The 27,881-nt window shown below is 34.6% G+C and overlaps 3 protein-coding genes, 1 non-coding gene and 1 pseudogene across 4 annotated transcripts; 3 read left to right on the top strand and 2 right to left on the bottom strand.

Moving 5' to 3' along the window:
* The first annotated feature begins 1,900 nt into the window (after positions 1-1,900).
* LOC108867582 lies at positions 1,901-3,391 on the top strand. Its single transcript, XM_018648643.2, has 2 exons — positions 1,901-2,569; positions 2,803-3,391. The coding sequence occupies exons 1-2, from the start codon at positions 2,366-2,368 to the stop codon at positions 3,304-3,306; spliced, it is 708 nt and encodes a 235-aa protein (XP_018504159.2). The 5' UTR covers positions 1,901-2,365; the 3' UTR covers positions 3,307-3,391.
* A 4,206-nt stretch (positions 3,392-7,597) lies between these two features.
* LOC103952116 (dr1-associated corepressor homolog) lies at positions 7,598-12,660 on the bottom strand. The gene is made up of 6 exons (XM_009363645.3): positions 12,285-12,660; positions 10,774-10,846; positions 10,580-10,673; positions 9,239-9,361; positions 9,091-9,148; positions 7,598-8,696 (listed from the first exon to the last, which is right to left on the bottom strand). The coding sequence occupies exons 1-6, from the start codon at positions 12,315-12,317 to the stop codon at positions 8,058-8,060; spliced, it is 1,020 nt and encodes a 339-aa protein (XP_009361920.2). The 5' UTR covers positions 12,318-12,660; the 3' UTR covers positions 7,598-8,057.
* A 1,167-nt stretch (positions 12,661-13,827) lies between these two features.
* Positions 13,828-18,647, top strand: LOC103952117 (annotated as a pseudogene).
* A 2,664-nt stretch (positions 18,648-21,311) lies between these two features.
* Positions 21,312-22,229, top strand: LOC103952182 (zinc finger protein 4-like). The gene has a single exon (XM_009363727.2). The coding sequence runs from the start codon at positions 21,330-21,332 to the stop codon at positions 22,227-22,229; it is 900 nt and encodes a 299-aa protein (XP_009362002.2). The 5' UTR covers positions 21,312-21,329.
* A 1,503-nt stretch (positions 22,230-23,732) lies between these two features.
* Positions 23,733-23,865, bottom strand: LOC125478408. The gene has a single exon (XR_007259234.1). It is a non-coding gene; the product is annotated as a small nucleolar RNA snoR138 (small nucleolar RNA).
* Between the last annotated feature and the right edge of the window lie 4,016 nt (positions 23,866-27,881).

The raw sequence follows: 27,881 nt of genomic DNA on the forward strand, positions 1-27,881 counted from the left end.
CTTTATATATATATATATATATATATATATATATATATCTGTGTGTGTGTGTGTGTGAGAAAAATTTCGAACTAGGGTTGTTGAATTGTTGATTGGCATTTATTCCAGTTTGTAAAGTAATTACCTTAGAGTGTGTATGTGTGTGTGTGTGCGCTCTGTGTGTGTGTGTCTCTCTCTGTGTTTGTGTGTGTGTGTGCGCGCGCACGCGCTTGCAATGCAAGAGAAAACCAAGGGCAGCGTGCACAGCTTTTGTGTGTGTGTGTGTGTGTGCGCGCTTGCAATGCAAGAGAAAACCAAGGACAGCGTGCGCAGCTTGTGTGTGTGTGTGTGAAAAATTTCGAACTAGGGTTGTTGAATTGTTGATTGGCATTTATTCCAGTTTGTAAAGTAATTACCTTAGAGTGTGTTTTTGAATTCGATTCGTAACATGCTTCCTTGACTGATGAATGTCAAGACATCTTTATGATTTCATTGTAATTTTTCCTTATGATCACCGCAACAGTCTGTAGGATTTATTATCTGCCTATGACATTTTTTGGTAGGACTTATTAACATGCTTCCTTCCGTTTTCAGTGTTATTATGCATTCATGCTCCAGTTACTTAATTTTTTGCCACTATCTAATAATGTTATTTTATATTTTCACTAGACATGGATCAAAGAAAGATTGTGGCATGCTTCATTGTTAACATGTGGTACTTGAATATTGTGACTTGGTTGATGATGTGGTTCATCAAGAATCATAATTCAGCTAGAAGGCGGAATCGGCAACTTGCACTTAGAAATCGCACATTTGTTAGGATATGATGATGTTCAGTGTGTGAACCAAATTAGAATGGATAGAAGAACGTTCCACTATTTATGTCAAATGCTTCGTGACCACGGTAGAGTAAAATTGGATGGTGTAGTGACAATGGAAGAACAAGTTTGCATGTTTTTACATATACTTGCACATCATGTCAAGAATCGTACAATTGGGAGTAGGTTTTGTCGATCGGGGGAGACCATAAGTAGGTATTTCAATTCCATTCTACATGGAGTGTTCATCCTACAAGGTACATTTTTGAAAGTGCCAGAACCCATTCCTAATGCCTACCCAGATCCTAAATGGAGTTGGTTTGAGGTATTCTTCATATTTTATAAAAATTACTTCTAAAATTAATGTAATTAAATATATTGAGCATACTTATGTTAATGATTTTTTTTAGAATTGCTTGGGGGCATTGGATGGGATTACATTAACGTTCATGTCCCTGAGCGAGATAAACCAAGATACCGATCAAGGAAGGGAGAGATTGCGACCAATATGTTGGGAGTTTGTAATGTGGACATGAATTTTATATTTGTGTACCCAGGTTAGGAAGGGTCGGCATCTGATTCTAGAGTACTCCGAGATGCGATAAGTAGACCATCGGGATTAAAAGTTCCCACAGGTAACAATAGATTATTTGTTTATATTAGTAATTTGAATCCTCATTTTTCTTATATATAGTAATATACATTTTTTTTTTTTTGTGTTAGGGTGTTACTACCTTGTGGATGGTGGGTACACAAATGGTCCAGGATACCTTGCACCGTATAGGGGAGTGCGTTACCATCTCTCGAAGTGGAGAAATAGAAGACTCCCGATTAATCATAAGGAGTATTTCAATATGAAACATGCTCAATCTAGAAATGTCATTGAGAGATGTTTTGGACTACTTAAGATGCGTTGGAGCATCTTAAGAGGTCCATCATTTTTCCCAATTAAAACACAATTTAGGATTATGACAGACTGGTGCCTATTACATAATCTTATTAGAAGGCATATGTCAGCTGATCCAATAGAAAGTGAAATCCTAAACTTGGACGAATCTGAAAGTAGTGATGATGATAAAGATATGATTGACAGTGTTTAACCTACATAAGAATGGACTGCATGGAGAAACACTTTGGCTATGAATATGTACAATGAGTGGCGTGCACAAGTGTGATTTGATTAAATTTTTTTACATATGCATGTTGTGATTTGGTTATGGTTTGTTGTTTGAACAAATAGTGATTTCTTATGTATTCGGTTATGATACTTTATTCGAACAAAGTGCGACCTGGTTATGTATTTATTTAAAAAGTGTGATGATTTGCTTATGGTTTTTATCACTTACTATTAATTATATGCATTATTGATTATATGTCCTAATGCCAATATAAAGGGTGTTCCACATGTTGTGTATGTAATTGTAGGAATGGAAAGTGAACAAAGTAGTCAACCAAAATGAAGTAGAAGGGTTTGGAAACAACATGAAGAAGATGCATTGCTCTCCATACTTGAGGAGGCAGTTGTTAAGAATTTGAGATGTGATAACGGTTGTTTCAAACCCGGAACAATGGCTCAGTTTGAAACAGCTATTAATTTGAAATGTCCTAATGCCAATATAAAGGCAATTCCACATATTGAGTCCAAAATGAGGAGGTGGAAAAAAGATTATGCAATAGTTTATGACATGGTTAATAAAACTGGTTTTGCATGGAATGATGTACGAAAGTGTATTGAGGTTGATAGCACTGAAGTATGGCAATCCTATGTAAAGGTAATTCTCTAACATAATACTAGAATTTAACTTTACATATTTGATTACTTAACATGTTCCCTTACATACAATTTAATAGTATGATTGTGTCTACCAAACCATATCCTTTAGCCCTATTCATTATAACAGCTTAATTAAATTAATGGATGCTTGACTATATCAAGACAAGTTGAAGGGAACAAAATAAGATTGTTTGTATTTTATGGATAGTGTGAATTGTTTTCACATTGCAGGTTAACAAAGAAGTAGAAGGCTGGCTAGGAAAATCATTTCCATTGTATGACAGATTGAATGTTATTTTTGGGAAAGACCGAGCAACCGAAGTAGGAGCTGCAACTTCTACTGAGATGATGAATGAGCCTGAGCACATTAATGAAGATGAAGATGAGGCGGAGACTAGTTCTCCCTCTGTTGCTCGACGGTCCAGTAGTTCAAGTACCCGGAAAAGGAAGAGAGCTACTAATGATAATGATCTTGCTTTGGCATTTAAAGAAATGCTTTCTGAATCAGTTGATAAGTTGGGTGAAGTTTTACAAGTTGCTTTTGGGAAGGGAGTGGATCCAAAACCTGAGATTGTTTCAGAATTGTCAAAAATGGATTTGTCTATTGATGATCAAATCAAGGCACTAAATATCCTTTTCGAAAAGCCACAAAATAAGAGGACATTCTCGTCTTTGGATGGTGCAATGAAAAAAGCCTTTGTACTCATGTTACTTGGACAAAGTAACCCCAATTGACATTTCAAACCAACAACAATATATTTTGTTAAAAGCTGTAGCATGCATATATTTTGTTAAAAGTAGCATGCATATATTTTGGCTATCTGGACTAGACCTGGCAATTTATTACACGATCCGTTAACACGACACGAAAATAACGGGTTTCGGGTCAACACGATAACTAATCGGGTCATTATCGGGTCACACGATAATAACCCGTTAATAACGGGTCCTTAACAGGTTTACACGAAAGTGACACGCGGGTAACCTGTTTCGACACGATAAGAAAAATGTTATTTTGATGATTTTAATTTTTTAAACTACTAAAAAAAACTTACTATAAAATGCAATAGATATAATGAATATGTATATATTGTTTACTAATTATTATTCTATTATTATTTTATATAAATTTTAAAATTTAAGTTTTATTTATTTATTTATTTTTATAATATATTATAGGCAAAGATTGAGATTAAAAATCATAAAACACATTAAAAATAAAAATATCAAGTAATTTAAAAATACCAAAAACATAAAAAAATTATAATAATTAATTTCCCGCCTAATATTTCAAGAGTTTCATCCATTTCCCACCTAATGTTTGGGAAATTTTGCAACCTATATCCATCCATTTCCCGCCTAATGTTTAACCCAAAGAAAAAAAGTAACCACCTTTTTTTTTTTTTTTATCTCTTATAACATTTTAACTTGAATAAAAATAAAATATGTAATAAAAAAACATAAATGTAATTATATTATTAAATATCATCACATACTAATTGAAACATAGTCTAATTAACACTTAAAATATATAAATAATTAATATATTTATTCCAAGTCATCAAAACGATAAGATTCACTAACGCTTAAAGTTTATTTATACTTTCATTAAGTATAACATCAATGCGTAGCCCATCAAAATGATGAAAGTATGAATAAACTCTTAAGTGTTAGTGAATTTATCGTTTTGACGGGATAAGTATCCTACAAAACTAATTTCAACAATCCAACCGTCAAACTTGTTTATACATGCTTCGAGATCGCATACTCCAAAAATTGCAAAAAACAAACATTCAGAGATGAAGTAATGACACAAAACTTTTCAACGGTTGTAAACGAAAAATCACGATTTAACGGTTATTTTAACTCCGATTTTGATGACTTTTTACAGCTACACTTCTTGACCTTATATGAATACAATGAATGAATTCGATCTTCAATTTAAAATATTTACACTAGTGTATACCACAAATCTTATGTTATACTTAATGAAAGTATAAATAAACTCTGAAGTGTTAGTTAATGTATCGTTTTGATGGGATACGCATCCTATGAAACTAATTTCAATGATCCAACCGTCAAATTTGTTTATACATGATTCGAGATCACATAAACCAAAAATTGCAAAAAAAAAACATTCAGAGATCAAGTAATGGGACAAAACTTTTCGACGGTTATAAACGAAAAATCACGATTTAACGGTTATTATAACTCCGATTTTGATGATATTTTACAGGTACACTCCTTGACCTTATATAAATACAATGAATGAATTCGATCTTCAATTTAAAATATTTACACTAGTGGATACCATAAAATCTTATGTTATACTTGATGAAAGTATAAATAAACTCTTAAGTGTTAGTGAATCTATTGTTTTGATGGGATACACATCTTAGAAACTAATTTCAACGATCCAACCGTCAAACTTGTTTATATATGCTTCAAGATCGCATACGCCAAAAATTGCAAAAAACAAACATTCAGAGATCAAGAAATAAGACAAAACTTTTCGACGGTTATAAACAAAAAATCACGATTTAACGGTTATTTTAACTCCGATTTTGATGATTTTTTACAAATATACTCCTTGAACCTAAAAAAATACAATAAATGGATTCGATCTTCAATTTAAAATATTTACACTAGTGGATACCACAAAATCTTATGTTATACTTGATGAAAGTATAAATAAACTCTTAAGTGTTAGTAAATCTATCGTTTTGATGTGATATGCGTCCTATGAAACTAATTTCAATGATCCAACCGTCAAACTTGTTTATATATGCTTCGAGATCGCATACGCCAAAAATTGCAAAAAACAAACATTCAGAGATCAAGTAATGAGACAAAACTTTTCGATGGTTATAAACGAAAAATCACGATTTAACGGTTATTTTAACTCCGATTTTGATGATTTTTTCCAGCTACACTCCTTGACCCTAAACAAATACAATGAATGAATTCGATCTTTAATTTAAAATATTTACACTAGTTGATACCACAAAATCTTATGTTATACTTGATGAAAGTATAAATAAACTCTTAAGTGTTAGTGAATCTATCGTTTTGATGTGATATGCATCCTACGAAACTAATTTCAACTATCCAACCATCAAACTTGTTTATATATGCTTCGAGATCGCATACGCCAAAAATTGCAAAAAACAAACATTCAGAGATCAAGTAATGGACAAAACTTTTCGATGGTTATAAACGAAAAATCACGATTTAACGGTTATTGTAATTCCGATTTTGATGATTTTTTACAGCTACACTCCTTAACCCTAAATGAATACAATGAATGAATTCGATCTTCAATTTAAAATATTTACACTAGTGGATACCACAAAATCTTATGTTATACTTGATGAAAGTATAAATAAACTCTTAAGTGTTAGTGAATCTATCGTTTTGATAGGATACGCATCCTACGAAACTAATTTCAACGATCCAACCGTCAAACTTTTTTATATATGCTTCAAGATCGCATACGCCAAAAATTGCAAAAAAAAAACATTCAGAGATCAAGAAATGAGACAAAACTTTTCGACAGTTATAAACGAAAAATTACGATTTAACGGTTATTTTAACTCCGATTTTGATGATTTTTTACAGCTACACTCATTGACCCTATATGAATACAATGAATGAATTCGATCTTCAATTTAAAATATTTACACTAGTGGATACCATAAAATCTTATGTTATACTTGATGAAAGTATAAATAAGTGTAGATTTTTAAAAATCTCATGAACAATGTTATTTATTTGAGTGAAAAATTAATAATAATAAGTGTGAAAAATGTAATCACACGTAATGAAAAACTTTACAACGTTCATTAAGGGGTCAACTCCGAAATTTAGTATGTTTATACTAATTTAGTATTATGTTTTACATTTTTTTGGATCAAATTATGTTTTTCTTTTCATTTTTATTGATTTAAAATATAATTTTCTTAACGGGTAACGGGTCGGATCATATTACCTGATAATATTAACGGGTTGATTTCGGGTCGGGTCATATTACCTGTTTACTTTAAAAGGTATTACACGACACGTCCCGTTAAGCTATCGGGTATGACATGAAAACGACACGAACACGAGAAACACGACACGAATGCCAGGTCTAATCTGGACAAACTGTTTCTTATTGAAACCACCTTGCATTTGTATATTTTATGAACTTGGATATGTGGTTGGATTATATATCGTAACGATTGTAGTTGTTTTTTGTGAACCTTCTTTTATGTTATTGGAAAATATTTTGAATTTGATGTATGAAATTTACTATTTTTCTTTGTTATTTGAAAATTTATGTGGTTTTCAATAGGTATAAATATGAGAAAAGTTCAACAAACAAAGAAAGAATTGTTAAATTTTTTTTTTCTCTTGTCCTATCCGGTTCGGTATCAAACACAGTATAAATAATACGGTCATTAATCCGATACTGCACCAAATGCCCGACTAATTTAGTTAGTACTATCTGATGACTATTTATTGTATCCGACAGAAATAGTTAGTACAGTCCGAGCTGCCAAACGAGGCCTAAGTGTAGAGGGAAGCTCCTCTTGATAAAATTAGGGATGAGCAAAATAGCCCTAGGAACGGATACACACGGAACCCTACCCAGTAACCTTTGGCGGGGTGCCGGTACACGTAGCGTCTCCTAAATGTTTTCAGTTTCGACTCCGAGCAAGAAATTTCAATGCCAGTTTCGAATGCAGCACAAATATATCTAATATTTGTATGGCTAGCTTTCAAAATCCAAAATCCATACTTCTGAACCCTTCCATCCAGAAACCTTTCAAGAAACACAGAGAATTGCAAATAATATATAAAAATAATATTTGAGGTACCAGTGTTTCCTTGGGATGAACCATGGAAGAATCAGACCCGTTATGTTATCAGCACGGCAGAAACACATCGCTGCCGATTCTTCACCACCATTGAAACTATGCAAACTATTAGCAACGCGTATGCATCTCGTTGCGGAACTTCTTAAAAGAGTAAGAGAAGAGAAGGGGGAAAAGAAAATCCAATTCACTGGTCAGAAGATTAATTGAAAGGGCTAACAGAACTATTACCTTCCACACGATAACGACGAGCAAGCTACTACTTGTACTGAAAATCTGTAACAAACACAGTAAATTAAAAAGGCAAACCACTCATAGGGCAATCCACCGCTATTCAAGGGTGCCATATTCTTCATACACTGCTAAGAGTCAATTTGCAAAGGCTATCCTCTCTGCCATCGTCACGGAAATGCTACCTCTGGAAATGGATGTTAGGAAATGCTACGATACTACCATTGGACAGGAAGAGAAATTCGGACTCTTCGTTGGGACAAAGTGCCCTGGCCATTTCATCTCCAATTAGGTCGCTATTCCAGCTTTTGTATACTTTTATTTAGTTTTCCTTCAAGAGCTTTCCACTGATCTTGATCCCGCTACCCTACTTTGGGACAATAAGCCATTGAGTGGAATTTAGCCCTCTTCATCATAATCTTCCTCATCCTCATCTAGCCTTCTGCTGAGATTTGCAAGTTGAATAGGATCAATGGCCATTCCATCCACATCAGAGAGAGACCACCCAGGATATTCTTCATGTTTAGGCTCGGTGATAGGTCCAGCTGATGAGGCTTGAGCTGCCGTTGGGGCAGCTTGGGATGCCGATGGGGCAGCTGGGGCTGCTGTTGGGGCAGCTTGGGCTGCTGTTGAGGAAGCTTGGGCTGCTGTTGCGGAAGCTTGGGCTGCTGTTGCGGAAGCCTGGGCTGCTGTTGCGGAAGCTTGGGCTGCTGTTGCAGAAGCTTGGGCTGCTGTTGCGGCAGCTTTTGTGTCATCAGTATCATTAACATCGGCATTCAGATCAAAGTTTCTAACTGCTGGATCAGATTCATCAGGGGCAATGACATTTTCTTTCAATATATCCTTTGACTCGGAAACATCATCCACCACCATTCCAGGGTTAGGATTAGGTTCAGTGATCTGCCGAAGAGATGTGCACGGATCAGATTCAGTCTCATGGTGCGAAGTGTCTCTTTCAGTGGTCCGACCACGTCCACGGCCTCGACCCCGACCCCGACCTCTTCCTCTGCCGCTGCTACTGCTATTTTTTATCTCAAGCTGCAGAGAAAAAGTAAAACAAAGTTTTCAACATCAGTGAAACTCTGCATATTGCATTTAGTTAAAAGCTAATTCAGCCCAAACACAAACAAAACCAACTCAGATCCTCTATTCAAACTTGTATATATAAATTCACAAAATATTTACGTCCTCAACCTGGACATCCTAAAGAAACCAAAAGAGACATCACTCAGATTAAAGAGTTCCCGTGAAAAAAATAGAATGAACACAAAACATCACCGAGATCTCAATATAATAAGCATGGAAGTTGGTTTTATGTTTTTTCTTTTGGTAAAAGGAAATTGGTTTTATGTTTTTTATTTTGGTAAAAGGAAATTGGTTTTATGTTAAGAACAAAAGACAATGATTAATTGTAGGGTTCCATTAGAGTTACCATCTTGCTCCTCTTCAATTCTTCATCACTGTCAATGCCTTCATCACCTGGTGGTTTTCTGCAGAAAAATATATCAGTAAGTAGATTCAAATGACAATCTCATGGATTAATGATATTGCAAATAACAAGAATAGATCATCTAATATACCTTCTTTTTGAAAGGGTTCGGTCATCGGCAGCAGCATCAGAATGACCATGAGTATAGTCAGGAACTCTGCTGACGATGTCCCTCAGAAAATCAAACACATTATAGCTCTGTACACAGTGCTTTCTGCAAACAGGATAGAGAAATAAGATTTGGTTCATGTAACTGGGAGCCACAGGGTACTTTATATTCAACTCTGGAGCAAAATTTTCTTTAAAAGATAATGCAGTAAAAACAAATTTGAGTGAATATTACAACTAGATAATCTTAATTTAGTTTCAGAAAGATTCTTCAGGTGCCAGAAAATTTGAACGGCATAAGTGTAAACATATTATTCAGGTACTAGAAAATATAAGCATATCTCTCCTTAGCCAATTAGATCATTCTTCAGCATGAGCTCTGCAATAAAGTTCAGTATGCTAACTGCATGTTACTATTGATGTGGATTTCTCTAATAATGTTCGTACTTATCCTGAAAAAAATAATTGTATCCATGAACTACGGCTTACTTGATCATCGTAGAATTATAGCATGTTACTATCCAACGTACTGTGTCGATGCTAATGGGTAGGAGAATTCTAATTTAAAGGTTCGATGCTAAAGGAATCCAATTCATTCTCTCATAATTTCATTTATATCCATGTCTTCTGAGGTTGTCATTCGTCCAAAATATACAATTGCTAATTATTTGGCTGGATCTGAAGAAATTTAAGTGATGTTGAGATTGATGAGCTCTATTCTTTTTCTATATTTCATTGAAAATACCATAAAAGATGGGTAAATTGACTCTTCTAGAATTACAGAATATTCCCATGCAAACTCTGTTCTAATGGGTTGACTGATGACCATCCAAAATGATTTGGAAAGATGGACTACCTTGCAAAGTACACATTATTGCTTTGATATGTCTAAAAATTGTACTTGTTCTGATATTCAAAGCAGGAAACCTATATTTTGTACATAACCTTGTTCTAATATTCCTCTATCATTCTGCTGCACTGCAAAAGGTTAAATTGGGTGATTCTCGCTCTTTCGTTTTTGTCTGCTCATTGAGATTTTTTTTTAACCCATCTTTAGGATCTTCGAAGCTGAGGAGGAGGTCGTTAATTGTGGAATAGAGAGTGCACTTCTAAAATTCACTGTGGGAATAGGGTTCTAAAGACTTAAAAAATAGAGCATTTCTCTCTAATTGTGCAAATTGGGAGTTTCTGGATTGAGTTTTTACTGTACAATTGGAGTAATCATTTCACTGCTGTTGTAGTTACTTTACTATAAATTTATTTTGTATAGATCCCTTAAAATTAAATAAGTAAACAGATAAACATCGTTCAATCTTTGACTTACAGATGCACTGCATTCATGGTTTTAGCTCCTCTTTGCAGGGTTATCTCATAGGTACGGTCACAAAGGTCTTGCAAAAATAGCTCCAACGCTTTAGCTGCATAATATGCAAGATGAGTAGTATAAGCAACCAAAAAAGCAAATAAAATAACCTGGTGGGATGGTATTTTACTATTCATGAAGTTAGAAGTACTCACACACTAAAACAGGCACTGCTAATGCTATCTTCCCAACATCTTCATCAGCTTGCATAATCTTTTTAATCCGGGCCTGCCAAATTAAAATTGTGCTTCAGAATGGGGGTCAAATACATGTATAACTTCAGAGGTAAACTAGAGTTAATAAACTAAATTAATTCACGGAAAAAAAAAAAAAAGAGTTAATAAACTAAACATCATTCTTCATTCTTCAAATAGGAAGTACAAGGCAAATAACTTAATTACTACTTCTAGAAATAAAAAAAGGTTGTCAACATACTTCACTAAAAGATACGGGTTTCTCCAAAATTTATTGCATTCCCTACGTGGACACTCTGAGGGTAAATGACAAGTGCCATCAAAGAAATCCTATATAACATAATCCCATACTTGGCACACGAAACATCAAAGAAACTCGGGGAAATTTAAATGATCTTTGCTTTGTCGGTAAAATTCAACAAAATGTTAATATCTCTCACTCTCTCTCTCCCTCTCTTTTCCCCCCTTTTGCTTCCATTCTTTTAAACAGAGAAGGATGGTATTAAGCTAAAGAAAAGTCACGGAAAGGTAACAACAATGGCAAACAACATCGAGGCATAAACCATGATTCTTGACACAATCTCCTTCTCTGAAACGAGATGCAGCAGAACTTCATAAAGTACCAAACTGTAAGTCACTCATTCAAAATTTCAATCATGAAGTTACCAAATGTTTCTGCCATTCCTTTTTTTTTTTATTTATTTTTTTTCCTTTAAGAAAGTTTCAAACATAAGATTCACAACTCTTGATCGCCTAGGCCAGCGGCTTACAGTTACAGAGCTACTCTTGAACCAGAAGTAGCATATGGATAACAAAGTAGTTGAGGAAGTGTAAGCTTCGGTTTTATTACACCCCACGAAATAAAATCCTCTAGTTGTTTTACAATCTTCAAAAATAATCCAAACCCAAATCCAACTTCTCATTTGAAAGGAATATTTTATAAAACAAGACCAGATTTAGCCATCAGGGGCCTCACAAGTTGTCAACTAATCTTGATTAATTTGCAAAACCACATCACCACAAGAGCAACTAAGCATTTTTATCTCCACAAACAAAACCCCCATGATTTAAGTACCAATTTACAAACCCTAGGCGAAATCGTCGATACGAACCAAATCCCAAGACCAAATCAGATAACCCCAAAACAACAAACCCATCACCCAATTCTCCCTAAAACCACAGTCCCATCAAAGAAAAGAACAATACGGCCTAGAAAAACCCGACCCAGATCAAATATCTCAAAAATCCCCACAAAAATTGAAACTTTAACCAAACAATTCAAATCACCGAAACATAATTCATTAATCCCCCTAATTAAACCCACGATTAGCACAGCAAACCTACAACAATCCAAAAATTCTCTTCCTTTCCCTAATTTCCTAGCAACCAAACAAATTAAAACTCGATCTGAGAAAAAAAAACATAAACCCTAGACAAAGGAGCGGAACGAGCGAGAGAAATAGGGTACTTACAGCAGGAAAACGGGTATCGAGCTTCTTCCTCATGGCGTCAGATTTGAAGCATTAATTAAATCGAAAAGGCAAAACAACAAGGAAACCGAAAGAGAATCGAATTTTCAGAGCCGCAGAAGAATGATTGCTGCTTTCATCATTGTCGTATAAAATCCATCGCACCCCTCTCAGATCCGAAACCTTTTTTTTTCTTCTGAAATAAAATTAAAACTATATATAATAATAAGAAAAATACAAACAGATTAAACTGGTTTTTTTGGTTCCAACGGAATATCCGACCGTACGAGTTAGATGAAATAGGAACGCAAACAGAGAGAGATGATAATATTAAGGATCGGATAGACTCGCGGTGTTGGACCTTTTTTTTTTTTTTGGGAAAGTGTTGGACTTAGGACATTGAAGCACCGCTCCACATGCCACTTTTCTGATGGTAGGTATTATTCAAAGTACAAGACATGATTGTACTTGGCTATACAATCTTGACCGTTTGATCTTCAATTGTGGGCTTGTGCCACGTATGATTTTAGTTTTTTTTTTTTTTTTTATGGAAACTATTAAAATAGATTTGAAAATTTTGAGTTTTAAGAATAAAATAAAAGATAAAGTAAATAGTAATGTTTGACTTTTTAGTGTTAAAATATAATTTTTCGTTAAAGTAAACAGTACAACGGATTTTTTTGTTAAAACTCCCTTTATTCTATTGTTAGGACATATTAGTTTTGATATGATTGCTAATAATTAGATTATGAGAAATTGTAAGAATACTCTCTCGACATATGACTCTCTGTCGACGTCCTATCATTTCATAATTTAACTTTAAGTCTTGCTCCAACATTATAAAATATTATTTCTAAAACATAAGTGGAAAATAGTTCATAAATGGTCTCACTATTGAAAGTTTTTTTTTTTTAGACTCACGGTGTTGGACTTAGGACATTGAATCACCGCTCCACATGTCACTTTCTGAATGGTGGGTATTATTCAAAGTACAAGACATGATTGTACTTGGCTATACAATCTTGACCGTTTGATCTTCAATGGTGGGATTGTGCCACGTAAGATTTTAGTTTATTCTATTGTATAGGACATTTTAGTTTCGATATGATTGTTGATGATTAGATTATGAGAAATAACAGTATTATTGGCATTTCAAAAATCTCTATCTATACTCCTCATAAATATATTTTTCTTTTAAATATAGAAACTTTAGAATGTAGAATGAGAATTTTGAAGCCAATAACAATTCCCATTAGAAATTGTAAGAATACTCTCTTCAAATATGACTCTACTATTTCATAATTTAACTTTAAATCTTGTTTTAATATTATAAAATATTATCTAAAAAGTATAAGCAGAAAAAAAATTCATAAAAAATGTTACTTTTGAAAATCTTTTTTCTTTAGATTATTAGTGTTGATTATCTAAAGCATTACTAACATCCACACCGCACGTCCCAACCATACCTGATTCTCATTCGATTTTGTAACGTGGCGGGAAGGCAGTGGCTGTTTGACAGGAAAAAACAACAGTAATTCACACACCTGATTACTATGTCCACGCCGTGACGCCGCACTTCCCAACCCTTCCTCCTCTATCGTTCTCTCTCTGTCTCTCGCTCCGCCTTCCTCCACCGCCCTCCTCACCGAGTCCTCAGTCACCCGCGCCCTCATATCCCCGTCGCCTTTGTAAAACTCCGTCACTGAGCTCCCAGCCACCTCCGAATCCTCTCTCATCCTTCTATGGAGATATAATTCATAGATATAAGAGATGGATGCTAAAGCCAGGAACAAGGCGCTGTTTCCTGCGAAATTGAATGCCCATAAGAAGGACAAGCGCATGGACTCTCCTCTCGTGCGGTCAGTACCCACGCCTTCTGTCTTCAATTTTTTTTTTTTTTTCTCAGTGTGTATTTATGTATATGTGTATATATACATAAATACTAGAGGTTATGGAGTTTCAGTGTAATGTAGTTATCATTATTAAATTGGATTCTGTAGAACCCTTTTCGTAAATTTTGTGTCTTGTAGTTGGTTCTATGATCACCATATTCTTGAATGCTTAATTGATGTATGTGGTTAAAAATTGTGTTCTCGGAATTTGATCGTGTCCAAAGCTTTTAGTTTATGAAGTACAAAGTACAAATTTGGTTCGGCAGTCCGTTTCTTGTTTGTACGAAACTTATGATTTGAAAGGAAACTTATGAGAACTGGTTTAGTTAGGAATAGGATTTAGCTGGGAAAATGCTCAGTAGGGAACAACCTAACTTATATTTTCTCAGAATGCATCTTGAACTAAAGAGATTTATCTTGACATTGTTTACTTCCACCTTCTCGTTATGTATATTATCGTTGCTGTACCTTTTATTGGAACTTTTTGCTTATTACTGGTTCTGTTCTTGTGTTGGCATATATAAATTGCTAAGCCAGAGTTCCTGACCGCTTCTTTATGTCCTTTTTTGTGATACATACAGGTACAACGAGTCTGACCAGCCTGTGTGCAGGGTTTGTGACAATACTCTGAAATCTGAATCCCAGATGCGCATAAAGCATCGCGTAAACATCGTGAGGTGATCATTGTTCATTTAGTACTTCCTTATTTGTAAAATTAAGAAACTAAGAGGCCTAGACAAAAATCTTGTATCGTAGAAACTTCGAAGTTGATACGAAGGATGCAATTTTTTGAAATAATTTGAAAGGGTTACTGCAGCATTTTCCCGGCTTCTTGAAATATAACAAACTCATTTGATCTCAATCAAATCATGTATTGTGAATCTGTGATGGTGAAACATTAAAATACTGCTGAATTCAACCTGGCCATTGTAGCTTCTAAAATGTTGTTTTGTTATTTCTTTTCATTATTTTGTCTATCATCTCCCTCAGAAGCTTAGGGCCTATCCCATTTACTAATTACGGGCAATAACTGATATTGTTCGGTTACTAGATCTTCTTGTATACTAATTTGAGTTGGATATCCCATATGTCAACTTACATTCAATCCATATTTGGTGGAATGATGAAGCATTTCCTTCTTTACACTTTCTAGGCTTGAAGCTGTGATGGGCTGGGGAAGTAGGTGACTTTAGCGTTCAACTTACATTTAGTCTTAGATGGAGTTCCTTATTCTTTTTCTTTAATATATCTATCTGAATGAGTATTACTAATAGAATGTTTGTATTGCTTTAGGCCCTAAGTAATTTCAAAGCTACAGCTGCTGGACTAAACCGAGTCAACAACGCAAAAGCTGAAGCGCGTCCGGAATTGCCAAAATCTAAGCCTGAACATTCTGTCGAGTTGCATATACCAGGACCTGAACGCTCTACACAATTGCCTAGAGAGCAGTTGTCATCTGAGCTTCCTCCAGATTTTTTTGATAACCATGATGCAAAAAAGCAAAATACAGGTGAGAATACGAAACCTATATGTTTTTCTATATGACCGTTACCACCTTCTCATTGCTTTGTGTGATTGCCTAAGCAGTAAGGACAAAATCAGTTTGGACAGAGATTTATTTATTTTTATTATTTTTACAATAATGTAGGTGATGTCAAAACGATAATTAACAGAAAGCCTAAAATGTAATTTTGGTCATAAGCACAATACCAGAACAGAAAATCTGAGTAGAGGATTGATATTTGTGTTATTTTGGAATTAGTTTTGAACTGTTGATCGTTTTCTTTTTATGAAATCTATTATTCTTTCTGACTTAACAATATCATCGTAGGAAGGGAAAAGGTGCAGACAATAACTATTGAGCCTGCCAGGGACCTTACACAGACATCATCACAGATTGCCAGTTCAGAGGCCAAGCAAATTAAGGGAGCTCTTCCTGAAGGCTTCTTTGACAACAAGGAAGCTGATTTATCTGCACGAGGAATAAAGCCTGTTAAGCAAGATGTTAAGTAAGTGCACTTTTTTCATTAACTCCTAGATTGTAAAGGTGCTATTCTGGAAAGTTCTCTTCTTTGTTTTCATTTTCTAATCTAGTATGAGGTCCTTGCAATGGTTCAAAAATTCTAGTAATATACTTGTTCATGATATTGAATCTGAAAAGGTTTAATGGTTCATAATTTGGATGCGTGTTCTTGATGTACACCTTGGATAGAGAGAGAGAGAGAGAGAGAGAGAGGGAAATGTTCCCTAGTTCATATCTAGGTAGTCTTGTATGGCTCTGTTAATTGGTCATATCATAATTTGAATGCATGTTCTTGATGCATTTAATTTAATGGAGAGGAACGGAAAATATGCCCGGTTCATTCTTGGGAATTCAATTTCGTTTGGCTCTTTCCAATAGTCCTCAGCAGTTTACACAAGTTCTGCCCATTTGAAGCTGTTCGCTTCCCCAAATTACCATCTGGTATTTTCTGAAGGACAGTGGTAATAGGCTATTTTGAACCTGAGAAAATTGGAACAGGCGTAATTTGTAAATGAGTAATACATGAAGATATTGCCTTGAAGATAGTACACATTAGAGGTTCTGCGCCTAATATGAGCTTATAGTAAAATACTTTAGGAAAAAAAAATCCAGTACCACTTCACTTCCTACCCAAAAAGGAAGCCATCCTTTGCTGGTGGTCAAAGTGTTGAATTCTGCTGTGGTAGGAAGCCATAGTTATTATGATTAATAAAAATCTAAGAACATTTACCCTTGAATTCTCCAGTCAGTGGTTTCCACACATGGTTTTCCATTGACTCAAGGCCGTCCCTCACTTATTGTCCTGGGATTTTCTGTGTTTGCTTGGCTTCTCTTTCTTTTTATAGTGCTTGTGGTTTATGCTGCCATGGGCTCAATTTGAAGTGTGAGACTAGTTGAGTATGAAAACTGTAAGAACTTTTGTGTGAGAAATGGTCCAAACCATTTAATAAAGGAAATATGGTTATAGTATACGTTATATACATTAAGTACACATTTAATATAAAGTGAGAAAACCATTGTACTTGTACAAATTATGGATGGAAGACAGTTACAAAACTTGAAGAAAACTGACAGCAACTGCTACCATGATAGGTGGAGCAGTTGCATCCTATAAGTCAGGTTTTGATCCCCTTTCTCGGGTAAGTTACAGGGTTCTCATAATGTGAATGCTCGCCCTATCGAGAGTAAGAGTTCCATTCCGTTTCCAAGAGAAAGGAAGGTCCAAATCTCATCTCAATCATCTCGTCTACAACAGCAAGTAAGTTCATCCGTAGTTTCTGCAAAATGATGATTTAATAAATATTATGACTAGTACAAAATGCATGCGTGTATATGAGTTTGTAGTTCATCATGCAGGGTTGATCTTGATCTCTGAATGAAGTATATAATTAAGTTCAACAAAAACTGCTGATTGATTGTAGATATCATAACATGGTTTTTTATAACGAGTTTCAACATTTACTATGATAATTTTCCAAAACTAAATTTAAGATTTGCATGGGAAGTTTGTTATTTGAGATTTGTAGTTTTGGCATTATTGTACATAATATATCGAGTCTCTTAGGTTTAATATGAAAGCATTGTGACCTTGAGTTTGTATTTACTGTATGGCAGAGATGAGTACAGAGAATTTGAGAAGTTGATACAAGAGGACTTGAAGGAGGTCAATAATCGTATGGAAGAAGAGGAGGTGAGGGTTTTCATGTTCTTGCACTGTTCATTTAGTTTTTTTTTTTTTACATTTACATGGATGTTGACTTGCGCATACTCATAATTCTTTTCTTATTGTAATTGTGCTGCAGATTGATGCTGCGGAGACGATAAAAGAGGCTGAATCAGTGGACCAAAGGTTAGTGCAGCAATAAAATGTTATCGTTCTAAACATTCATTTTGTTTTTTGCAACTCAATTTTCTTTGCTTTTAGTTTTTACCTTCTTCGTTCTCCTTTTGTTTTTCAGGCATATAGCGAGAAAGTGGAATCGTTGAAAAAGAAGAAACTGGAACTGAAGGCTGCCGGTGCTGCCAAGCGTAGAAGAGTTTCTGAGGTTTTAAAAAAGGAGCCTAGTCACAATGAGTCATCGAGTGATAGTGAGACGGATGAGAATTTTGCAGTGGACTGGAGAGCTCAACGTTTGTGAATGCTCTTGGGGTCTCCTTTACAATCCGTTCTTTACATTTTCGAAACGCCCTAACCTAATGTGCCAAGTAATTGGTTTTTGGAATCCTTGTGCCTCTCTCTAACTGCAACAGGGCATGTATATGTACGACGGGGAGGGAGCGAATGTGAAGGCTAAAATGTGCACCCAGCTCATTTGGATATCCCCACAATGTTAAGAAGGAACAATGCGTTGTGGAAAATATATTTTCCGATCGACGACTCGATGTACTTATTTGTAGCTTAAATTTTCTTACAAGCAGAGGTGGAGAAATATATTTACTTGAAATGCGGCATCACTAAACTACGCATAGGCTAACAAGTTAATACATTTTTATTCATATTGAATGGATTAACAATTATTAGAAAAGTCACTATCACAAAGGGTTAAATTGACTTGTATCATTCTTTTCGTTTTAAAGTTGAATATTGATAAATTTAAGGGTTTTTATCACAACTAGTTTTTGAAATTGACCCATTCTATAAAGATGGTCTCTGAAATTGAGGACCTATCAATTTAGTCCTTGAAATGAGTGTTGCAAATCAATGTGATCCTTTTGTCATAAAGAAAAAATTAGGTTAAATTCATTTTTTAATAATTTTGGGTTTAAATCTTAAGCCAAAATTATTGGGGGAGAAATGCTATTTTTGGGTTAAAACCTAAATTTTCTAGGGTTTAAACTCAATCATTGAAGTTGATATAAGGCTATCTCAAATGGATTGAGATATTTGACTTTAAATTTGACTCAATTCTTCTCCAACGCAAATTTATATTTGACTTTAATTAAGTATAATTCTAGAGTTAAAAATGGGGCATAACACCATAGTTTGCGAAGTTATATTTAGCCTTAATTTGATTCAATTCCTCTTTAATGAACAAGATTTAAACGATAAAGGTTAAATTTGACTCCGTATACATTGGAGATGAAATAATTTGCACCATCACATTTGATGTCAAATATGACTATATATAACTTTGATATTATGAGTGGAGTACGATTTACACTCTCAAAATGACTTGAAGAGGAATGTACATAACATTCTTGGTTTCCATGCACGCAGTAATTACTTATTACCAAGTTCAGTTTCCATGTTCAAATCCAGTACAAGCTACTTAAAAATTCGATGCACTGATTGCCACCCATATAACACTCAGTATAGAAGGTTGCCAAACATGGCATCCATTTGATTGGACAGTCTTGATTAATTACTTGTTCTAACGAAAATGGTCTAAAACCAACTTTTTTAATCCATGGTAGTATGAAACACCTCTTATGGCACACAGATTACAAAAGTTAATTTCTATTTCATATTCTTCCATTTTCTTAGCAGCCTAATATTTATTACAATTTAATCACCTTCTTAAAGAAAAAATAGAATTTATAAATCATACATTCGAATAGAGTCGTGATATTTCAAAATTTCAAAAAAAAAAAAAAAAAAACCAATAAAGGACACAGTTTATCCTTCGGATTTGGATGGCAAATAAGTTGATGTATATGCATCTTAATTCCATGTTTACAATGAATACTATTGATACGTTTTAGGAATTATATATACTATCTTTTTGGGATACTAGCGTTAGTGACGAATAGTTTTCACTGTGCATGCATTAACCTCTAGATATGGAAAGTACCTGCAAGTGTTTGGTTAAATTCTTGAACTTATCTGCATACAACTCACAACCTTCAAAATTAAGGCCTTGTCATATCTAGTGTAATCAAAGCAGGATTTTCTGTTTAATTTGTTTCCCTATATTAAGTTGCATGATTTGTGCTAAGCCAAACTAGGTAGAAGGAAAAACAAGTAACCTTCAAATTTTGAACTCTTGATTGGAAATGTAACATGGTAATTATAATGAAAGGGTAAATTAATAGTTCAATGCAATATATTTTTTACTGCTGCTGTTGAACAATTTTTTAACTTGTCTCTGTTATTTATTTTTTTTTTGTATTTTTTTATCCTTGTTTAATAAATTATTTATCTTTTAATATTTTTTAACTAAGAGATTTTAAATGTTTCATTGTAATCGATCAAGTTTATTTCTTTCAAGCCCAAAACTAGAGGAAGAGAGATTAATTTGTGACCATTTGATGATATAATACATTTGTTATGATCGAACTACTAAATACTTTTATTATTGTTTTTTTTTTTTTATGAGCGGTATAATATTGATTCAAGAAAACTAATACAACATGAAAAACAAACTGTATATCATAATCGTACATTAAAGAGGAGGTTATTTTTTTCTCGACACCATTAGTTGTGTGCCACGTGAGCAATTTTCAACTGAGCCTGTTTATTGATTAATATAGTACACGTGGAGGACCGATGCTAGTATTTTTTCACTTAAAATTTTACACTTAACTAGATGGATGTACGTGCAATTATGTTAAAAAAGAACGTTTACCAATTTTCTATATAATATTGTTAATTATTATTTTCAATGCATGTTGTAACTTATTACCAAGTAGGGTTTTGGTTGTTCAAATCCAGTATAAAGCTACTTAAAAAGTCGATATTGCCACCCGTATGAAAACTTATCAGTACAGAAGGTTGACATGTATACCTGCATAAATAGCCGGAATTATATTGTACTTGCAATTTTTGTTTGAATGATATAATTATTGTAGGGGCAAAGCCTTGGCCATGAAGCCGAATCTCAGCAAAAGCCAAATCTCAGCAAAAGCTTAGTCACCACTTTAATCCTATGCTATTATAGTGCATATTACAATTACGATATGAGATTTCTTTCCAAACATGAACGATAAGCATTAACTCAAACCCTTAATAAAAAGGAGTTGATGTCTTCAAATCTTTTCATCAAACCCAAAATTTCTTTTCTAATTAGTTCAAGAGATGGCTGAAGAACATCAAAGCCCTTCCGAAGCCTCTAACATCTCAGGGGCCACAGATGGCACTCCACCACCCAAAAAAGATAGCCCTCCTCCTCCCCTCCTGACCTTCCTGACCAAAAAATGAAGATGAAAATGAAAGAAAAAATCATCATCGATGATTCTGATGATGAACAACCCCAACCCAAACTCAAAAAGCCATCCGCGGCAGCCGGATCATCCTCATCACTGACACCGAGTTCACGTGCCTTGCTTCATCTGAAGCTTTCCAACAACGACCCTGGTCATGCGTTAGGGTCGTCGAAGGAACTCGTTCTGTTCAACCCTCTGAACCAGGATTCATCATTGAACCCAGAGGGATTAGAGTTATTGTCTCAACACAACGAGCCAAGAAACGAGAGCCCGCGTGGTGGTGATGGGAGAAAACCCCGAACTAGGGCTTTCACATGCAACTTTTGCAAGAGAGATTTCTCTACTTCCCAAGCATTGGGAGGTCATCAAAACGCTCACAAACAAGAGCGTGCCTTGGCCAAAAGGCGTCAAGGAGGAATAGGAATGGACAATCTCTTTGGACATTCCTATCGTTATCATAGTCCATATTTAAGTATCACTCAACACCCTCTCTCTGGATCTTATGGTAGATCTCTTGGGGTTAGGATGGACTCCATGATTCACAAGCCTTCTTATCCATGGTCTGCCTCGACATTCGGGTTCGGGCGCTTTGGCCATGGTATTGGTGCTGGGAGTTGGTCATCATCAAGGCCAGGAGGCCTCATGAATAACTTTCAATCCTCCATTGATAGGCTCAACCTTCATGGCCTTCATGCTAATACTACTCAAACATTAGGGCTTTCAGGAAACAGCAGTGCTTCAAGGTTTGATCAGGAAATTGGTTCTTCTCGCAACTTTGGTGGTTCAAACTTCGGAATCAACAGGCCAATCATTGCTGGTGATGTTCTCCGCCATGAGCCTCTGGAACCCGATACAGATGCTTCTGGACTCGATTTGTCTCTTAAGCTTTAAAGTAGTTGTTGTTTGTTTGTTGTTGCTGTTAAATTTTATTTATATAGAACATAGACACAGTGTTGGTTTAAATTCGATTAGTTTGCTAGTTTGTTTGAGTGCTTTTATTTGTATTTCCATCCACAGATAATTTGTACTTTAGAATATTGTTATGAAAGGTTATGTTTATTTCTTGTATTTTGATTGTATTCAATGTTCTGTTGGTTTTATTTTGTTTCCAAATGATCACATAACAGTGATGCTTTTAATAGAACATGAGTCTGTGTATGCGTTTCTATTGCACTCAAATTATCATACGATTTATGTTAGTATAAACCTCTCATAAACTTACTGATCTTTTAAATTTAATGTCCTGGAAATTATATATTCATTTGATCGTGGAAACGTTTATGGCCTTCAAAACTTCGATCTTGTGATTAAAGCTGATCGACTATTAATCAAAATTTCGATTACAAAAGATCATTCACTCTTTGTTTGAGGGGATTGCTTGTTTTTAGAACATTTTTTTAAAGAGATTTTTATATAAATCTAGTCCTCATCAGGACGCTACATATAATGAAAAGTTTTATGAACCCTTGTTTCTTTGACAAAATAATTAAGTGGCTTAATTATTTCCTTTTCCTATGAAGGTTAATGAACCCTAAACCCTAATATATATATGAGAAATTTTCGAGTGTATATATGCGGCACATTGAAAGGATGGTAAAATTAACAAACACGTGGAGTTCGGAGCAAAGTCAATCAAACCAACCTAAGATTGACATGTTTGTTTGTGAGCCTTTGATTCATTGCATCTTGCATATGGAATCATAAGTTCTTAGGTGCATATAGCTAGCACTTAGTTGTCATTCCTTTATCATTGTTTTTCCATGAAATATTATAACAATATGGTAACAATTACGTTGTTGGGATTATCCTTAATTAGAGCAAACAAAGTAAGTATTCATCGTCATGTCCAACCTGGAGGTCAATCAGGTCCAAACTGATAATGAAGAGACTTTAAAAATATATGACCAACAAAAAAGGAGGTTTTGAAAATAATTAGAATTATGCTTCAAGTCAACTATTATTTTGCAAAGAGAGCTGCTAGACCCACCCCGTTATTTTATTTCCTCACCCACGTTATATTTACACCCACTATAAAAAGTTAAAAAAGTTAAAATGTTATTTTCTCACCCACTATTATTCCTAAAATAACCCTATATATAATTAGAGATAAATTTATCTTAAAAAAAGAATATAAACGAATAATATTACTCTCTTCTAAAAGCAAAAATAAAAAAATAAAAACTGTTTCCTTTCCAAATTCCAACTGGAGTGGGAATGAAGAATTATGGGTTTTCATTCATTGCTTTTCCCCTTTTGTTTTATTTTTCATATGCATTTCCCCTTTCTAAATTCCAAGGGCACATCCAAGGAAAAGTTCAGAAATAAAGAAACAAGAATATATATTTGTTTTCGAAGTTCACTTCGGTTTCAAAATTAAAATAATTAATTGAAACCAAATGTTCGAAAACGAACCCAGGATGAAGCAATGGAGTTCATCACCATCAAAAGGCTTTGAAACAATGTGTGCCCAGTATGAAGCAAATGGTGTGAGATTTGTGTTTCACCTTCTGGTTATTCGAAGGGCAATTAATTATAAAAAATTCAACAATACTGTAGAAAGGAAAGAGGGAAACGGTTATTCAAGAAAACTCATTAAAAAAACAAATCTACCCTAACCTAATGAAACAAATTGCACCCTAACCTAATGCAAATTCAAATAAAAAGTCATGCGATGCTTCAATTGTACGATGTCGACAAATCAAGATGACCCACATAAAATTATCTTTTACCTCTTTAACAAAAACATAATCATCTACTTCTTCCATAGAAACGTCATCTTCTAACTTCATTCTTTTTGCTTTCTCTAAATGATTTTGCTTTCTTTGAATGAAAGGAGAGAGGAAGGATGAGTTAGGATTTAAGGCAGACAAATTTTCTAAACATAGCGTGAGAGTTATCATGCCCAAACTTTTTTTTTCTTTTCTATAAAAAAAATGTAATGCAAAAGGGGGTAACTAAGGTCCTTATTAGTCATTTTACAAATGGACAAATTTGTAATTAAAAAATTCATAAAAAAGTGGATGGGAAGATAAGACATTAGGGTGAGAATAACACCTCTCTTTTGCAAATCTAAACTGAAATTCAGAATAGAAATGTGGGAAAGCCAGTATAGGATTGTGTATATTAAACAATCCCTGAGTTCACAAACTTATTTCTCCATCTTGCATTGGTTTCTTCAGTTTTATTAGGATTGCCTTTCATCGTTACAGCATTTTTTTTTTCTTTTCATTCCTTTATTTTTTCAATGAAAAATTATACAACATTTTTAAAAGTAATTTTATAACAGAATAACGTACTTATAAGCGGAAAAGACAACCCATACGGATATGTGGGCTAACCACAATAAATTGTAACTCAGTACAAATATATATTATTCTTGTATTTGTGTGAGCATCTATCTCAAAATGTTTCGAGCTCTCAATATGTATGTACATCTCTCATTCGCTTCTTTAATTCCACATTGTTGATAGAATGGTAAGCTTGTTTGTTTTGTTATTTGTGGGTTGATTTTCATTATTAATTCTGTTATTTTTGAGAATTTATATATATAGCGCGAAATTCAAACGGTTTCTTGTGTGCGTCGGGTAACTTCGAATCATGCGCTATAAACGTATAAGCTGTAAATCATTAAAAATATCTCATTGTGTAACATTCTTATAAGCACCAAACTTTGTTCACCTTCCTGTTTACTAATTAGCATGGTTCAGTAACTTTGTTCAAACTTCCAGTTACTGTGCGACTAACGTCATAAGCAGAATCCTATGAAAATTCTTGACTATGTACAGAATGCTTTACCTTTACCTATTCTATAGTGAAAGCCGAAAGATGATGGTGTAACCTAAAATTTTAATAAACTTACGAGTATTTATTCTAGTAAATTTATCAAACTGAGCTTTGCTATAATTAACGCGGGGGGATCAAAGTAAGCTATTTACACTCCGTTAACTCCATACATATATCCTGGTGGTTTCTCCTCAGGCTCTTTACATGCGAAAGATCTCCTCAGGCTCTTACTTTCGTGTCTGCAAATACAGACACAGTCTTGTAAGATCCCTTCTAGTTTTAGATGTACTCTCAGTTCCTCACCATGGTAGTGTCCCTTAAAATAAATTTATGTACTTCTGCTCTCTTCCTTTACTTTGGCCACTCGCTCTTTGGTCTAAGCACATAAGTTTATGATGATTCATAATAGTTTTCACAGAAAGGTTGGCTTCAAAGCTAGGGCAGCAAGCAGATATGCTGGGAACGAGCATCTTGGCCTTGGCTCAAGAAAACGCGCGGTGGCTTATGTGTTTTCTTGTTAACACATCTCGAATGTACTTCTCTATTCATAATCACGTTTCTAGCATATTCCCTGGATTGTCCTTTTTCAGTGATCCCAAAATCAAGCTGTTGGAACTTTTAGCTTGAGTTATATGTTTAAGAGTTGAGAAGTTATATATTGACTTGCTCCTCGCTAATGACTTGTGCACGTTTGTTCTTATGGAATGTATCACAGATAAGGTTAAAGATTTGTAACAGGCCGAGTCTGCTGCATTTATGGAAAGTAGCACTCTATTAAACATTACTTAGTAATGCAAACAACAATATGCTTGTAAGAAGCTGTTAGTAATTTAGTATTAATAATCTGTTGAAACAGATTTATACTTACTTTCTTATGTTTTAGGAACCAAGGGGTACTTTCGTACATTGAAATTTCCTGATCTTCTGGAGATGGATTGTAGTATGAGTTGATCTATGGTAGAGTTAGATTTATTGTATAATATTTGGTCAATGTAATTTATGAACTTTCATGGTGCAGATGGTATTTTCAAAATTTTATACTCTTTCAAAAGCGGTTTGATATTGATATTTAGCCAGCAACAGTGGTTGAAAATGACCACAATTGTCCCTTGGCCGACCTTGCTGTTACATAATTCCGTTCCAGTGCTGCACTCGCTCCCAAACACCAACTTTTGAACGCTAAATCTCACCTACATGATTTTCCTGCTCAAAAGACATTCAAACCTTTCAAATGTACAGAAGTAGTAGTCTAGTCGCATGTTTGAAGACTTGATGAGCAGTACTAATTAAGTAAAAAATTAACGTGTTGATTATAGACGAACTGCAACAGTTAGATACAAGTTTCTTGTGGAATCCTGTTCCCTATTGCATAACAAATGCTAAAATTAAAGAATTGAGAACAATAATTTCTCTGCTTCCTATCCTAATTTCAGCAATGACACTCACCTTGTTTACGAGGGTAAATCCTAATATGATACAAGTATTTTGTTTTTTATTTTTCCTTAACATATATACTTCATACTTGTTTCGATTTTTCCATGAACAGGAGGAACTCTGTAATATTCTGGCATTGTTGCAGGAAAGAACATCTGTCTAACTCCTTCGTCTTTAATAATTGGGAATATGATTCCTAATGCACTCTGAAAATTGAAAACCAATAGATTAGTTAGCAATTCATGTTTGTATGACTTATGTAACGAGCTTGCTGATGAGAAAGTACTGGCAGAATGAGTAAACAAACCAAGGTCAATCTAGCCCCCAACCACAAGCTTTTCGGTGTAGGGAATGGAATCATTAAGAGGCCGACTCCATAGACAGCCATAGCAAAGAAATGGAGAAACAGGCTGATTGGACGAGTGTTAAGACGAGAGTAGAGATATTGGTCCATTTGAACAGACGCCTCCGAGGCTCAAATAAGACAGTTTCGTGTCATTGTCATTTTTGTAAATAGCATAACCAAACACTTTCTGAGCAACAATGGACTCATTAGCACAATCTTCAAGACCTAATTCAATCAAACTTGAGATAGCCTCCAGGTTGCAACAGTTCAAAAATTCTGTCCGGCTCGCTTAGGTCCCTTCCGATCACATGTACACGCCGTCCTTCCTATATTTATTTAACACAAAGCAAAACTCATGGTTAATTACTCAGCCTTGTAAAAACTAATGATATTTACAACCGGCCGCTCGGGAAACCAAAGTTCTTCAGTGTGAACAAGATTAACATTGTTTGGACTGCACTATTGGAATTAGCTCCCAACATAGGCAAATCAAATAGAAGAGAATAAAGGAATTAGCTTATTTAAAATTCTAATTAGTTTATTACTCTCTTAGACAAATGTTAGTGAGAAACATTTAAAAGCACGTTTAGAGGGCAGTATTAATACTGTAGTATGGTCCATAAATATTGCTTTTCCCTTTAAAAACGATTCTCAAGTATTTTCAACTATGAAAGTGAGTTTTGAAGGACTCGTTCATATGCATATCTTATTAAGAAAATAAATCAATCAATAATGAATAAAAATGTCAGAAAAACACAGCTTCAAGTTTTGCTACTTAGCTTAATGATCTGGGTTGCTGAGGAAAATAAAGTTGAAGAAAAAAAAAAACCTGGAAACCTTGACCATAAACTGATCAATAGAGAATATCAAGATAAAGAGAGAGATATAAGATCACCTTGCCAAGAGTGTAAGCAAGAGCAGCACCAGCAACTCCGCCTCCGACAATGACAACGTCGGTACTTTTCTCAATCTCGGGCGTA

This window comes from the organism of the source record quoted next, unplaced genomic scaffold (genome assembly GCF_019419815.1).
Source record: "Pyrus x bretschneideri cultivar Hongxiangsu unplaced genomic scaffold, Pyrus_bretschneideri_v1 Contig24, whole genome shotgun sequence".
NCBI classification, from domain to species: domain Eukaryota; kingdom Viridiplantae; phylum Streptophyta; class Magnoliopsida; order Rosales; family Rosaceae; genus Pyrus; species Pyrus x bretschneideri.

Coding starts and splice junctions, on each gene's coding strand:
- LOC108867582 (XM_018648643.2), top strand. CDS start 2,366: ATGGCTCAGTTTGAAACAGCTATTAATTTGAAATGTCCTAATGCCAAT. Junction 2,570..2,802: donor TATGGCAATCCTATGTAAAG/GTAATTCTCTAA, acceptor TTCACATTGCAG/GTTAACAAAGAAGTAGAAGG.
- LOC103952182 (XM_009363727.2), top strand. CDS start 21,330: ATGAAGATGAAAATGAAAGAAAAAATCATCATCGATGATTCTGATGAT.
- LOC103952116 (XM_009363645.3), bottom strand. CDS start 12,317: ATGAGGAAGAAGCTCGATACCCGTTTTCCTGCT. Junction 9,362..10,579: donor ACCATGAATGCAGTGCATCT/GTAAGTCAAAGA, acceptor TCCTGTTTGCAG/AAAGCACTGTGTACAGAGCT. Junction 9,149..9,238: donor CGAACCCTTTCAAAAAGAAG/GTATATTAGATG, acceptor ATTTTTCTGCAG/AAAACCACCAGGTGATGAAG.